Here is a 15,438-nt window from a genome sequence, read left to right as displayed (position 1 = left end):
AACAACAGTTGCTTATGACAAGTATGTCCACTGCATCTGGAAAGGAAATAAGCTTTTCCTTGAGTGCAACCCAGCCAGTGTAGCATGCTTAAATATTAAACACTTGCTTTTCTCTGTGGGTGAGCCTACACCGTAGAATTACATCCGTTTGACACCACTTTAGCTACAACTGTTCAATGCAAGAATCACGGGAGTTGTAATTTTACAAGACTTTGCGTCAGCAAACTTGGATCCCATAGGACCAATCCATGGCAGTTAGTGGTGTCAAACTGCATTAATTCTGCAGTGTAGATGCATCCTTTGTATTATCCAATAGGGTTAGGATTCGTTTCAAAAGGGGAATTGCTTGCCAGAACACACTTGAGTGGATTTTGTCCAGTGTATTCCATCCCTTATATAAAAAGGGAATTCTTGAAAACAGCTCTGTCACTGCAGTCATATAGCTCTATAATCTTATTAAATGGCAACATAGGGAAAAGTCTCTCTTTTAAAATTTCCAATATGTTAATGTATAGTAATAACATCATTTTGATTTAATTTTGAGCCCCTGATGGCGAAAACATGCAAATGTGGGTAGATCAATAGGTGGGAAGGTAACGGTGGGAAGGTAATGGTGCTCCATGCAGTCATGTCGGCCACGTGACCTTGGTGTCTATGAACAACGCCGGCTCTTCGGCTTAGATATGGAGATGGGCACCAACCCCCAGAGTGGGACACGACTGGACTTAATGTCAGGGGAAAACCTTTACCCTTACCTAGACATCTGCAGCCAGTTTTGCATAGGAACTTGTAACATTGGGGGGGGGGGGCAGTGACATTTGAGGGGGTAGGGCAAATCAGCCCTCCTGGTACGAAAGCCTGCTGATGCAAAAACAAGAGGGAGCCAATCTCGGCTCCTCCTCTGCTTTTCGGCATCACGAAATAATCTTTTTTATTAATCCCCCAGCAAACAAAAAGTAAACCCTCATTCCCTGAAAACTACTCCCTTCTTCCAGGAGGTCATCGCTCTTCCATACCTGGAAGTAGGAAGCCTCCTTAAAATGCCTTTGGCTGGCTGGCCTGGTGTAACCTGGGAGACAAAGTGTGCATGCCTGTCTGCAGCCGAGTGCTTCCTCTAGAGTAAGAAACAGAACTTGCCTTCTTGCCTTGGAAAGAGTGTGTGTGTATGTGTCATGCAGGCCCAGAAAGTGCACACACCTGCCAGTACCTGTGGCATGCAGGCCCAGAAAGCATGTACAGATAAGAAGAAGCCTCCTTAAAGGATGTGGGAAGGGGAGCCTAGGAACCCCCCCCCCCAATAAAGGGCTGATAGAAGATGGATATTTCGGCACCCCAGAGTGAAAACAGATATCTGCCCTCCCAATTTCAGGAGGCTCCCAAACAGATCGGGGGGCCCACCGAATGCCAGAACATGAAATGGGTCAAGGTTTACCCTGAATGCACAAAACTAATAGGGATGCCCTTCTACTGCTGAGTTGACTCAGGTGTTCCTGCCGGGCTGCAATGAGGGCCTGAACTGGCATTTTTGACACCAGTTCTGACCTGCATTATTGGGCTGTGTACAACCGCCCTTAGAAGAATATAATAAAGTGCATACTTGTGTTGTTTTGTAAATGCCAAGATTAGTAGTAAAGCATAAAATAAATCATTGCCTTAAAAAGTATGTGCCTGGAATATAAAACGAGAAGTAGCAGCAAGTCTTACATGTTACATGAGGAAGGAGGTATGGTTTTCTCCAAAGCTTCTGTCTGATTCGCACTGCTGTAGTCAGCAAATAAGCAATTACTACATCGTTTTAATGGACTATAAAGTGTCTGTATGCTATAATTATAGAGTTAACATATGAGAGAGATTGCTTTGTGTTAGTGCCAAAGGGTACTTCTTGAGGTTTCTGACAGATTTGAAGTCTACATTATTTTCTTTATTTTAAACAAAGGGATTACTATTAAAGAATGGCTCCTGAGTAAACAACATGCATTGCATGAGGATTAGCATAGACAAGCACCTTGTGGGTAAAAAGACATGCAGTGTTTACAGTCTTATTTGCATATGGTTTTTCTTTTCAAATGCAACTCCCATACCCTTACATATGATGTACATAATTTGTTATATTTGAAATATGACCCTATAGTTCTACTTGTGTATCTTAAAAATTTGCAATGTTATATTATTGTAGTTTTTTAAATTAAAGACAAATAAAATTACAGCTAAAGAAAAGTTGTTTAAATAACTTTATTTATTGGTATTCACTCAGTAGCAGGTTTATATGTAAGGTGATTTTTTGTGACTGCTTTTGATGCATTAGGGAAATGTGGCAATAACAAACATAAGATTACTGCCTCCATACAATCAAGCTGCCATTTTTATATGATAGTTAATATTTAAATGGCATACTCCTGCATCTTCTGACAATTGGTATAATGGTAATACTTTATGAGTCAATATATATTTAATCAGTGAAAACTGTTAAAATTGATGAGAAATGTATAACAGTGCCATGGTACCTCTCTTAAATAAGAATAGGCCTTTGTTGTTTAATTTTTGTGAACCTATTGAAATTTCACATGCTGTACTTGTTTATACATGCAGATTTTTAAAAAGAATTCCTGAAAATACCTTATATTTCTTAAGAATAATAAAATTAGTCACTGTGTTATCTCACCAAGCAAATATTTTCTAGAGGGATTTGAAGCACTATGAATTTTACTTACATGCTAAATTCTGACATGAAGCATGATAGCCCTATTTCAGAGAGAGATGGGTGCATGATTAATATGAAAATTAGGGAGATGCAAGTACCTGAACTAATAAGGTAGTCCTTATTCAGGCTGGACTACCTTCAGTAATTTCACCATTTTTCATGTGTCAGTTCTGATGTGGGTTACTGAAAATAAGCATTTCTGTAGAAAGCATTTCTTTCTACTTGGGGAATTTAAGGGCATTCAAGATTTGTATATACTGTATATATATACTGTATATATTGGGGGAAAATGGTACAAATGAGGCTGTTTGTATTTAGGTTTTAAAATAAAATAAAAATAGTACATTACATATATGCAAACATTTAAAAATATCACAATGCAAGTGAGGTGAAAGAGTATCATAAGAGTATCATTGGAACATGGGTTCTCAAACTTTTTCAGCTGTGGAGCCCTCAAGAAATGTTTATACATTATACATATACATACACACATATATATATCAGCTAGCTATGGGCCTGGCCAGATGGGTGGAGAATATTCATGTGAACTGAGGCTCACTGCACCTCCCCCCTCCAAAAAAAAGGAAAGAATAAAACAATACAATATTTAAAATGAAGAACAATTTTAACCAATATAAACTTAATAGTATTTTAGCGGAAGACCACCAGTCCAACCCCCTTCTGTCATGCAGGAAAAACACAATCAAATCACCCCGAATAGACGGTCATCCAGCCTTTGCAATAATAACAACAACAACAACAACAACAACAACAATAGCAGAAACTTCAGAGGCCATCAAGTCCAGCCCTCTTCTGTCTTGATGGAAAAGCACAATTAAATAACCCCCTGAGTGGTGGGAGGGAAATAGGGCTTTGGAAGCAAAGAAAGCGGCAGTGGGGAGGGAGTCTAGGTGCCAAGGAAAAGCATCTGGGCAGTGAGGGAAGTGGAGGAGAAAGGGCCTGTGCCCTGGAGGATGCTGCTGCTGGTGCTGCTGTTGTTTCTGGCAGCAGAAAAATTTAATTTCCCTGCATTTCTCAGGAGTAGGAAAGAGGAGGAGGACATGGGAAGTTACATGGCGCCATGGAGTTCCTACCTATTACCACTGAGCCCCAAGAGCTCTGCGGAGCACAGTTTAGAATATTAGAATAGTGTAGATGTAGATGTGTTTTGTGTCTGTGTGTATATGTGTATATAAGTGTGTGTGCATATATATATGTGGGTTTGCGCATGTGTTGTAATGTATTTTTTGTAATCTTTTTGACTTTTTAAGCCTCTTCCGCTGTGTTTTCCATTGTTTTATGAGTGATGGTCACTTGTTGGCCTGATACATGTATTGTGTCCAAATGTGGTGTCAATTCATCCAGTGGTTTTTGAGTTATATTAATCCCACATTGCATTTTTATTTATATAGAGCAGTAAAATATGTTTCATTCTAAAAGGGTTTTATGTGTTTTTGTTATATAGTGTACATTAATTGTGTCTTGTTCCTCACCTCTTTGCTGCCTGGGGCCTCTTGCTGCCACTTGGGTCCCATGCGGCGTCGCAGCAAGAGGCCCCAGGCAGTGATGAGGAAGAGGAAAATAAGGAGGGGGCGGCTCTTCTTCCCCCCCCCCCCTTGCCCTCTTCCTCTTCCTCCTCCTTGGGCCCTGCAACTGAGGAGGCGTCGCTGGGCCCAAGTAGCAGCAAAAGGCCCCATGCGGCGATGAGGAGGAGGATGAGGAAGGTAAGGAGAGTGAGGGGGGAAGAAGAGATACCCCCTCACCCTCCTTACCTTCCTCTTCATCTTCCTCATCGCTGCATGGGGCCTCTTGCTACCGCTTAGGCCCTGCAACTGAGGAGGCGTCATGGGGCCCAAGCGGCGCCAAGAGGTTCCATGTGGCGACGAGGAAGAGGACAGAAGGTAAGGAGGGCGAGGAGGGAAGGTGAAGGGGCATCGCTACTTCGTGGAATTTCACCTATTGTGGGTGGTCCAGGAACGTAACACCCGTGATGAGTGAGGGACCACTGTATTCTGAAAAAAGGCATGGCAGACTGCCTGAGTATATTAAAACACTTTATGACACATGTCATTTACAATGTTCCAATTTAAATAATTTGGTTTTTGTTTATAGATATATTCAAATAGTATGATTATTACCAGATGAGAAAGTGGAAGTGTCCCTATTTAATTGTTGCTTCTGAAGTACAATTACATGCTTCTGAAGTACAATTACATGCAACATGACAAAACAGAGACAGAGGATAAGAGAGCATATAACAAATATGAATGAAGTTATAGTTGAAAGAATGTATTCACCGAAGTACATCATGAATGTTATAAATCAGGTAAATACATCTGTATAAAACATTGAAATAGATAATGGAGAACTACTTGACATCTATAACACATGAAAAAGTAAGTGAAATCGTATTTTAAAGACATTTCATATTAATTTTTTTCTTATAAGGTGAATTTTGCCCCATCATTGATGGCTCGAATAGTGTTGGAAAGATTTGTACAAGAACAAGATGGATCAATCCGTAAGTAATGCTGTAAATATTTAACTTCATTAAAATAATGAAGTTGCAACTAAACTAGAGGAGGGTAGTTTTAAAATGGTATGTGTGTTATTTCTTTTCAGAAATAATGGCTAAATCTGGTCCTAATACAAATATAACACATATGTTTGCAAGGATGTGCAGATACCTTTTCTCCCAAATTCTCTTCTTTTTATCAGCACAAAACCTGTGGGACATTCTTGGATCTAGAGATCCTATTGTTCCACGTGAAAATGATGAGACTTAAACCCATTTTGAATATCCACAAAGTAGTGTTTCTGCATCCTTTATTTTTGTTTTTATTTTTATTTTTTGTGTCAGGAACGACTTGAGAAACTGCAAGTCGCTTCAGGTGTGAGAGAATTGGCTGTCTGAAAGGGCGTTGCCCAAGGGACGCCTGGAAGTTTTACCATCCTGTAGGAGGCTTCTTTCATGTCCCCATATGGGAAGAAGGAGCTTATAGACGGGAGCTCACTCCGCTCCCCGGATTCAAACCGCCAACCATTCAATCAATAGTCCTGCCGGTACAAGGGTTTAATCCATTACGCCACTGGAGGCTCCTTGTGTCCTTTATGAAAAGCACTGGAACTTACTTGTATCATACTTTTAAGGAAAAATACTGTGAACAGAATCCAACCAATGTTAAGCTGTGTCAGCCCCAATCAGTTTCAATGGGGAAAGTAAACATATAAACCATATAAACCAGGAGAATACAGCCTTCTTAACTTTGGCTGGATCATGTCATAAATAATTATAGCAAAAACAATTCTTGAAAAGAAGCCTATGCTACTTTAAAATTCTGCAGCCTTAGAGTAATGCATCTGCTAAATGCAAAAGTGAATTTCACTGAGATCAGTACAAGGTGGCAGGGGGAGGGGGAGAGAAAAGAATAGAGCTTCGGGAGGAGGTTCAAGCCTAAATTAATTTGCCACTGAAAAAATACATTTTGTTATTTTCTCTGTGTCAACTGCATGATTAAAACCGGCTGTTAAGTGAGCTCTGGGGATGTGCTCGTAAAAGATTTATGAGTAATATTCAATGTGATATTCAAAGTGAGTCATGAATATCAGGGTAATTGCTCTCAGTGTTGGCTCCTTTACTAGGCAGGAGTTTGTCAACTGCCCCATAAATATTTGCCTAGTCTCATGTAAAAAAGACAATTTCATCTTCTGCATTTTTATTACCTACTGTAATGTTTACCTTTGGAGCTTGACTATGGGGGATAGGTAAAAGGCTTTAGAATGTGCTTTATACATATATTTTTCTCATTCTGAAGGTAAAAGATAATGCCTACTAAAATATCACCCCATAGCAGATTGCAGAGGGGGTTTTATTGTTATTATTTGCTCTTTTCTTTCTCGCGGCTGAGATTTTTCCATAGATTTTCTTTTAAAGCAGTACAGATATCTGTGACTGGTGGCCCAGTTACCTCGTGAAGGTTTCATTTGAATGAATTAAGTACTTCCTCTAAAAATTCAATATCATTTCAATAGATGTAGCCTCTAAAGTAACCTGCAGTGATGCTTCATGAGCAAATCACATGATGTCAGAATGGTATGGTTTCGATTTAATCAAGAAAGAGATTAAAGTGGATGTGTGTTATTTTCAACTTCGCTGCAGCACCGCCATTTGTCAAAGTCAACCTTCTGATTGCTTTGGACCTACTGCTATCCAGGTCTTGTCAAAATAGTAGTCAGCACAGTCCAAAGCAGGTAGACTAGCCTCTGTAGAATAATATCAAACACAGTAAAGCAGAATTCATTGGCTTATGAATTATAAAGTTAACAGACTGATCATAAATTTTGTAGCTATTTAATTTATTTTTATAATGCTGGCACACCTTCTCCATATTTTCTTTTAATTTTTTATCATTCTGTATTATTATACAGTCATACAGAACTGAATGGAAGGTTGAAATAAATTGTGGCTGAGATTTTTAAGCTCTGCCATTGGGCATACAAGCCATTTAAGATTCTGCACTCTAGAAACATCATAGCTATATTTAGAAGAAATAATTCCAGGAATGTATTTTCTGGGCAAAAGGAATACATTGATTTAAAATACTGTAGTAGAGACTTGAATATTCAGGCATTCTCTTGGAACAAAGCCTTATATTTCACCATATGTCTCATTATTGTTACATTTTGGATATTTGAGAGCAAATGCTTATAATATGCTTGCCTACATGTTTGTCATATGCAGTAATGTGCAACCACAGTTTGAAGTAGCATTATTGTCAACAGGCTTTAAATGCTGAATATGAGCTTAAACTCTGTTTTACCTATGGTTGAAATAAACCAGAGGGAGATAGAGAAATAATGATTTTCCAGAGAATCCTTCCTTTGAATATAGCATTTATTTGTAGTAGTTTGGAACAAGAGCAGGGAATCACCAGATCAGAGGGCTTTGTAGAATTGCTAAATATGTTAGAAAAGAGCTGTGAGATAGTGTGGCTTCTATTCTGACATCCTCTCCCACTTCACAGCAGCGACCTGGCTGGCCTTTGGCAATGAAATTCAATGCACATGGCTCCGCAGTCAAATCATCAAATTTCCCTGTGTGTATATTAGCGTTTTGTAATGTGTTTCCATTATGAAACAATGCGGGGATAATTGTCTTTGGTAGCAATTAGCTAACAGGTTTGTTCAGTACTATTGGCAGAGGCATCCATCATCCGCTCTCTGACCACACTTTTTGTCTAGCGTGGACTATGGAGATCAATAGAATTCTATATAGGGGAAACCTAGCTTTAATGAGCTGCAAGTTTTGGTCAGACTTGGATTGTATTTTTAATTTTTACCTTTAAAACTAGACTGGGGGAAGGGAATTTTCCCTTGAGAAAGATGAGTATTGTATATCTACTATTACTTTCAGTAGATCAATGTATAGTTTTAAATTGTTCTATAAAAAGGTATGGATATTGGCACTGAGAGACACATAGAAACAGTTTATTGCTCCAGCAGCACACACACGTTATAATAATATGCAGTTTTGAAGGTGTCCATTGAACTTTATTTCATTGTGAAGTAATTTTTAAAAAATATAAAGATTTTTTTTGCAGACTGAAGGCTTCCCATTTAGTTATGTATCTGGAAGATTGGGGAAAAGGAGGAAATATTTTTATATGACAAATTACTATAATGCATTATAGCTCCAGTCTTGTACACAGTTACTTCGGAGTAAGTGCAGTTGAGCTCAGTGGAACCTGCTTCTGATACTCCATTCTGACATGGACAGGATTCCAATGCAAGAGTACTCTTTTACAGCTAATCCTCATCCTAATCTATTGGACAGTTTAATAGAGTCGCTTTTCATGGTAACGTTCACACAGAACTAGACCTACATGGTAGTTGCAATATTTTTTTAAAGTATCGGAGAATGAGCTTTTGAAGGGTTTTGACAGATGAAAACCTAGCTAGAAGAGCAATTTATGCACAGGGAGTTCTATTTTGTTTTTGTTTTGTTCGGGTGGCTAAAACCATGCAAAACAAAAATTGACCCAAAATCCATTTTGCCACGAGTATATTTTTCATACCACCTAATACAATGTACAGTATTGGGACAAAATATATGATGCTGTAAAATAAAGAGAAACACAGTTTGGAACCATACCATGACAAACTTTTGGAAACTGCTTGACATCACTGACTTATTTATTTATTTATTTATTTACTGTCCTTGTATACCGCCGTTTCTCAGCCTAATTGGCGACTCAACGCAGTTTACAACAATATATACAGTGCACAGTATACAATTAAAACCATAAAAAACATAATACACAATATTACACGAAATCACAATCCAATACATCTCCTAACTAAAATCGTGGTCCAATTGCATCATCCATATTACCAATCCGTAATCAACACATTCATTGCACCGAATTAGCCAAATGCCTGCTTGAACATCCAAGTTTTTAGTCTTCTTCGGAATACCATCAGCGAGGAGGCTGATCTTACCTCCATGGGAAGGGTGTTCCAGAGCCGAGGGGCCACCACAGAAAAGGCCCTTACTGTTCATGATTGAGGTGTCATCATAGGTTTACTGAAGGGCAACATGAAATAATGGAGGAAGGGTGGTATCCAGTTTGAGGCACTACAGAGCAGTAATAGGCAGGGGGGAAAGTCACAGGATACTTGAAGTTGGACAAGAGGAAATGAACAATGTATGAACTGGCTGCCTTTCAGGATATATTTCTAGAGCAGCTTCATAAGGGCAGATTTGGACACTAATGAATGGATAACTGTTTTCAGATGTAAATATGGTGGTGGTGGTGGTGGTGGTATTTAATTTCTATAAAGTCAGTTTTGACTTATGGTGATCTTCAAGTCATCCTGTTATCACCTTGCTTAGGACTTCCAAACTCAGCGCAGCATTGGCTTTCTTGATTGAGTTTATCCACTGTAATGTGAACTTTCTCTCTTTCAACTGATTTGCACTTTCTCATTGTGTTTTCTAATGTGTCAGGTCTTCTCATGACGTGTTCAAAATGCAACAGCCTCATCTTATCACTGTATCTTAAATAGTTGATGTTTCCTCCTCTAATTTTCACACCTCCTTAACTCAGAATTTAATTGAGCTGTATGTACAATACAGCCAGTGTACAAGTTAAACAGATAGCATGATAAAATACAGCCTTGCTTGATGTCCTTGCAACTGGAAAACATTTTTGCTCACTACTGTTTCTGGGGAACTGAATAGGCAGGAAAGGCCATGCATGGAAGGTCCTGCCAACACTCCCGAGCTCTGGAACGTTCCATTGGAACCTCTGTGCAGACATGAACCCATTTGTGTGATTTTAAATAATTGGTTTTAAAGTTTTATGCATTTAAATGCTTATGTTTTATTATGTGTGTTTTTGGCAGCTAATTGTTGCCTAAATATATAAGCTGCCTTGAATCCCCTACGGGGTTGGGAAGGGCAGGGATATAAATACAGTAAATAAATTTGTGTGAGGCATAGAAAAACCCTTTTGTGTGAGGGCACAAATGACATCAAAGAAACACAGTTACAGATAAGTTACTTGTTCTTCTCCATGTTCTGTCCTGATGGTGGCCTCTTAGCCTTACAGGTTATTCAGCAGGACAGTCCAATGCTGTGGCATACCCTTTTCTTTAAGAGAGATCCATAGTTTTTCATGAATTAAACAATCAAATGCTTTGGTAACATCTATAAGATAAAGACCAATGTTCTTCCTAAATTATTTGGTGTACTCCATTATTCAACATATGTTTGCAGAATGATTCCTAGTGCTTCTTCCTTTCCTGAACCCAGCTTGTGTATCTAGTATTTCAAATTCCATGTATGGCAAAAGTCTTGGTTTTCTGCATCTGTTTGCTTGCATGAGAGATTAATGCAATGTCCAGTGGTTACTGCAATCCCAGTATTCCCTTTCTTGGGGATTGGAATGTGTATCAAATGTTTCCAATCTGGGTCATTATTTTGTTTTCCATATTTATTGGCAGATTTTATTTAGAATATGATTCTATCTCTGTAACTTGAAGCAGCTGTATCCGTATGTGTTCTGTTCCTGGTGATTTGTTTTTCAGGTGCTTTCAGTGCTGCTTCAACTTTACTTTCTAAAATTGTGCTTTCATCTTCAAATGGTTCTTCCTTGCACAAATATGTAAATATCCATTCTGGCAATATATAGGAAGGAAACCAGGAAAATATATTATAAGAGTATGGTGCTGCTGTGATTGTAAGATAACGTATCTTCTAAGGGGAGATGTCCTGGGCAGGCAGCATGGTACATCACTGGAAGCCCAGCTTGGTTAGAGTGTAGTAGTAACATCAGTGGAACTATATTTCCACACTGAAAGAAGTGGGGTGGGAGCCAGGTTTTTTCACCAGCTCAGAACTGGCAGAAGGTCTGCTAACCAAAGACATATGTCTGCTAACGTATGTTGGCACCATTCAACAGAATAAGCTACCCCCAACCCCACTGTTACTTCTGCAATAGAGCAGCAGGTAAGAAAGCCTTCAGACATGCCCCATATGTAGGAAATTTGCTTGCAAGGACCATTGTAGCACTGTAATTCATGGGGTCACCATGAGTTGACAGGCAACTTGAAGGAACATACACACAGACACACCTCATCAGTTTGCTGATGCCACTTAACTTTATTCCTCTAATGCAAGTGAATCAAGAGAGACTGTGCATGGCCCAGGTTACTACTGGAAAACAATTGTGAACTGACTAAGGGCTGAGGCTGAAAATAAATCTTTATAAAATTGTGGCAGCCTGAGCAAATAATTCCTCAGTCCAGTAATTAAAGTACTGTAACTTCAAGCTTTAGATGGCACACTCCTTAGAGGAGCAGATTTGCAGTAATGGAGTACTCATTGCATCTGTTGTGACCACTGTTGCTTGGAGCAAGAGCTTTAAGCTGATATGCCATTTTCTTTAGCCCTGAATAGCAATATCCTAGCTTCCAGGGTTTACACATTGGTGAACTGAGAACTTGATTACTATTACAGACTTTATCTGAAGTTTCCCCTAAGAGATAGATTGCTTTACTGTATGTTTTGCACATATGTATAATGCAATGCCTATGGATCTATATTGACTTCATACATTAAAATGCTAAAGATGTTGCCACTGGTCTGCAATCCAACACGGTCTCAGAAAATATTTTCTATCTCTTGGTTGACACTAATCTTGTGGTTACTCACAATATGTCTCTTTTTGCACTGGCAGCATTGAAAATCTGGCTAAGATTAATTTCTGATATTGCAGTTGACTGTTTGGGGATGCTTTTACATATAGTGTAGTTGTCAATATCCAAATTGTTTCTTTTTCAAGTTTTAACAATACTGAATTTTACTTGGTTTTTAACTATGGAAAAACTAGCTCATTTAGTATTCTATGTAGTATTTTGAGGGCACATCTCACCATTGATTTATGTCGCATTTAATGATGTATATAGTATTTAATGGTGTATTTCATATTGTATTTAATAATCTGGTTTTTATGTATTTATTTGTTTGTCCTATATGTGAAAGTCCTATGGTCAAAGCACTGAATAAACTACTACTACATTAGTCTATGAAGCTCTGGTGATTTCATTACCTCAAGGAACATGTTCTCCTACTCCCTTTTAACCGCCTTGAGTCGCCTACGGGCTGAGAAAGACGGTATACAAATACAGCAAATAAATAAATAAATAAATAAATAAATAAATAATATTCTAGGGAGGCCCTGTTGCTTGTGGAGAGTGTTTTCCAGGTTGTTTTCCCCCTACATTCTGTTGAATAAGAACTGAGAACAGTCCCTTTGGTTAGTTTCCAATGCTCTCAAGAATGGCTACATGGATCAAGACACAATCTGTTGGGGGTTTATAAACTGTGGCATTCAAACCCTTTCCTCCCATCCCATCATGTTTCAGATTACATGCAATTTATTGCTTGGTAGCATCTATATCTCTGAATATTAAACTCCATAAATTACACTTTGAATTTTGGAAAGATAGGGTACAAATAATTTGTATATAATAAATAAATTTATGGGACTGTGTCCACTTGTTAGTCCCAAATAGAGCAGATGCATTAAATCGGTAGGAACCTAATAAATGAGTTTTATTGATTTGATGGGTCTATTCTATTTGGGGTCAACAATTTGTTTAGCTCATTATATACCCATTTTAAAGTCCCAGCACAGGAATTTCTTGGGTGAAGAAAAGTATACTTTCCTAACATAAAAAATAATCCTTGTACTTCTTCCCACTTTAAAAGAAGAAATCACTCAGGAAATCAGTGTTATAGAGCAAGATAAATTTTGCTCCTCTAAAATGAAATCACAAAGGATTTTTCAAAGCTCACAAACATATTATCTTCAAAAATGTATTCTTTACAACCTCTCATTTAAAGTGAAATAAATCTACACCTTGTGAATTTACATCTTATGGACAACAGTTCTTTTCAATCTTTTAGAAGTTCACTAAGTTGATCTCTCTAAACATGTATTCCTAATGTCCCTGAAATGTTCACCTTGACTGCCTCCTATGTATTTCATTTTTTATTTTTTTTATTTTCAAGTTCAAGATTGTTCATGGAGAGTTGGCTTTCTGGTTATCTGATGGATCAAATATTTTCAGTTAGCTACCTATTACATGAGTGAATTATTTTGAACAGTGTTATTTGTTCTTAATTGCCATCAAGTCAATGTCAACTTATGCCAACCTTATGAATGAGAGACTTCCAAGACATCGTTTAATTAACAGCCCTGCTCATGTGCTGCAACTAAGGGCTCCCATGACTTCCTCAACTGAATCTATTTACCTGTAATACAATCTTCCTCTTTTCTTGCCATCTCCTACTTCAAAAAGCAAAGTCTTTTTTAACGACTCATGTCGTGATATGGCCATAGTATAATATTCTCAGTTTAGTCATATTGGTATCTAGGAAAACTACAAGCTTGATCTGCTCATTTTGGCAGGCTGTGGTATTCATAAAACTCTCCTCCATCAAATGAACTGATTTACTTCCTGTGGTGAAGTGTGAATTTTAACCTGCAGTTACGTATAATTATAGATAGGCGTTTGAAAGGGTAAGTATTTAAAGTTGCATAACTTGGAGGTGGGGTGATGGTAGCCAGTTCAGCTCACTTTGAGCTGGGTTGCTATGGAAAAAGGTGCGGAGCCAACTGCCACTTGGCAGGGCAACCATTTTAAAACGGTCAGTCTGTAGTCTGTGAACTGCAGGAGTGGCTGGTTCTGTCATAGTGAGAACCAAGAAGGTAGTCTGTAGTTTAAAAACTACAGGGAAAGGCTGATTCTGCTGTAGTGAGAATCAGGAAGGTTTTGGCTTTTAGCCTAGGTAGTTTAGATAAGTCGAGTTGACTTATTTATATTAGTAGTTAGAGTATGAGTAGAAGGGGTGAGAGAAAGCCAGTGAGAATCTTTATTGCAACAGAAATATCACGAAGGAGTAAGTTTGTATCTGAAGTAATCTACTAAGGAAAGAAACATAGTTTGAAGAAAAATAAGTTTGAAACCTGTTTAGTGGAAGGAAGAGTCCTTTCCAGAGTTGTTTTAAAGAATGTTATAAATGTAACCTCTGAAGATATGTGCTTCTAAGAGTTAAGAAACATTGAAACTATCAAGCTTCTGCTACATTTCAATAAACTTGTTACATTTTCTTCTGAAGCCCAGTCTCTGTTACAAATCTTTTCCAAGTTAAGCCACGTTACACCTTGAAGAAAGACCAGTTCAGTATTACTAGCTATTAGCTACACTATCAATTTAATAAGCCCTTACAAAGTGGTGGCTCCTTTACAAAACCCTTACAAACTGGTGGCTTCTTCACAAATTGGTGAAATCTTTACACTTCCCTTCAAGTTTTTTCATTGTCCAGTTTTTAAAATCATAAATAGATACTGGAAATATAATGGCATGGCAATCCTGACACTGGTACTTAATGAGAATCATATCTTGATCCTTCATAGGAGCCTTTCTGAGTAGTCTTCTTCTGATTTCTCCATTTTGATTTATGACTCAGCCAAGTATAAAAAGAAATCTGTGACGATTTTGCTGTCTTCATCCTCAATTTTAAAACTGTAAATGTCTTACAAAGTAATAATGTTGTTGAAACTGAAAAATGACCTACTGCCTATATAGCAACTATTGAAGAACATCACAAAAGTTAGTTGTGCTGTTGCTTTGTTTTATTTCTATCGTTTTACTTGTTTCAGCATTGCAGCTGTAAAATTCTGATACTCCAGTATAAATGTCAAAGAAAAGAATCATTAATTGAATTGTTCACATTCTTAATTGTTAACATTGTTAAAAGTGATTCTAAAAACAATTTCATTATTATGTTTGTTAAATGTAACATAAAGAAACACTTGGTCATTAATAGACAACATTTAACCATCCGCTAAGAAATCTTAAGTGCCTAGATTTTTATAAAGTTAACCTAAGCTAGCAAGTGGAATTGAAAATTACATTGACCAATACACATTTTGGTGCCTCAAATGTTAGACTTGTTTCTGGGGATGTTTGACCTGCCGATTCCAAAAATGGCACCAGTTCTCTTCTTTTTAGCGCTCATTTTAAAGATATAGAACATCTGCCATATACCAGTCTTCAACTGCTCATCCATAAAAAAATCATGATAACCATATCTAAGAAATCAGACCTGATGCAGTCTATCCAATGCAAGCTTCTGAATCAGTGCTCCAAATAACCCCAGGCTAAAA

At 37.9% G+C, this 15,438-nt stretch overlaps 1 protein-coding gene across 2 annotated transcripts in view; it reads left to right on the top strand.

The window, feature by feature from the left end:
* The window catches only part of CDIN1 (CDAN1 interacting nuclease 1), a 144,404-nt gene that overhangs the window by 44,144 nt on the left and 84,822 nt on the right, over nt 1-15,438 (top strand). For both annotated transcript variants that reach the window (XM_060759888.2, XM_060759880.2), the window contains exon 5: nt 5,150-5,222. In XM_060759888.2, the coding sequence (XP_060615871.2) occupies nt 5,150-5,222 (73 nt within the window). The remainder of the gene's footprint in view (nt 1-5,149; nt 5,223-15,438) is intronic.

Source organism: Anolis sagrei, chromosome 1 (genome assembly GCF_037176765.1).
Source record: "Anolis sagrei isolate rAnoSag1 chromosome 1, rAnoSag1.mat, whole genome shotgun sequence".
In the NCBI taxonomy this organism is placed as follows: domain Eukaryota; kingdom Metazoa; phylum Chordata; class Lepidosauria; order Squamata; family Dactyloidae; genus Anolis; species Anolis sagrei.
Note: the sequence above shows the minus strand (reverse complement) of the source record. Positions and strands in the feature narration are given on the sequence as shown.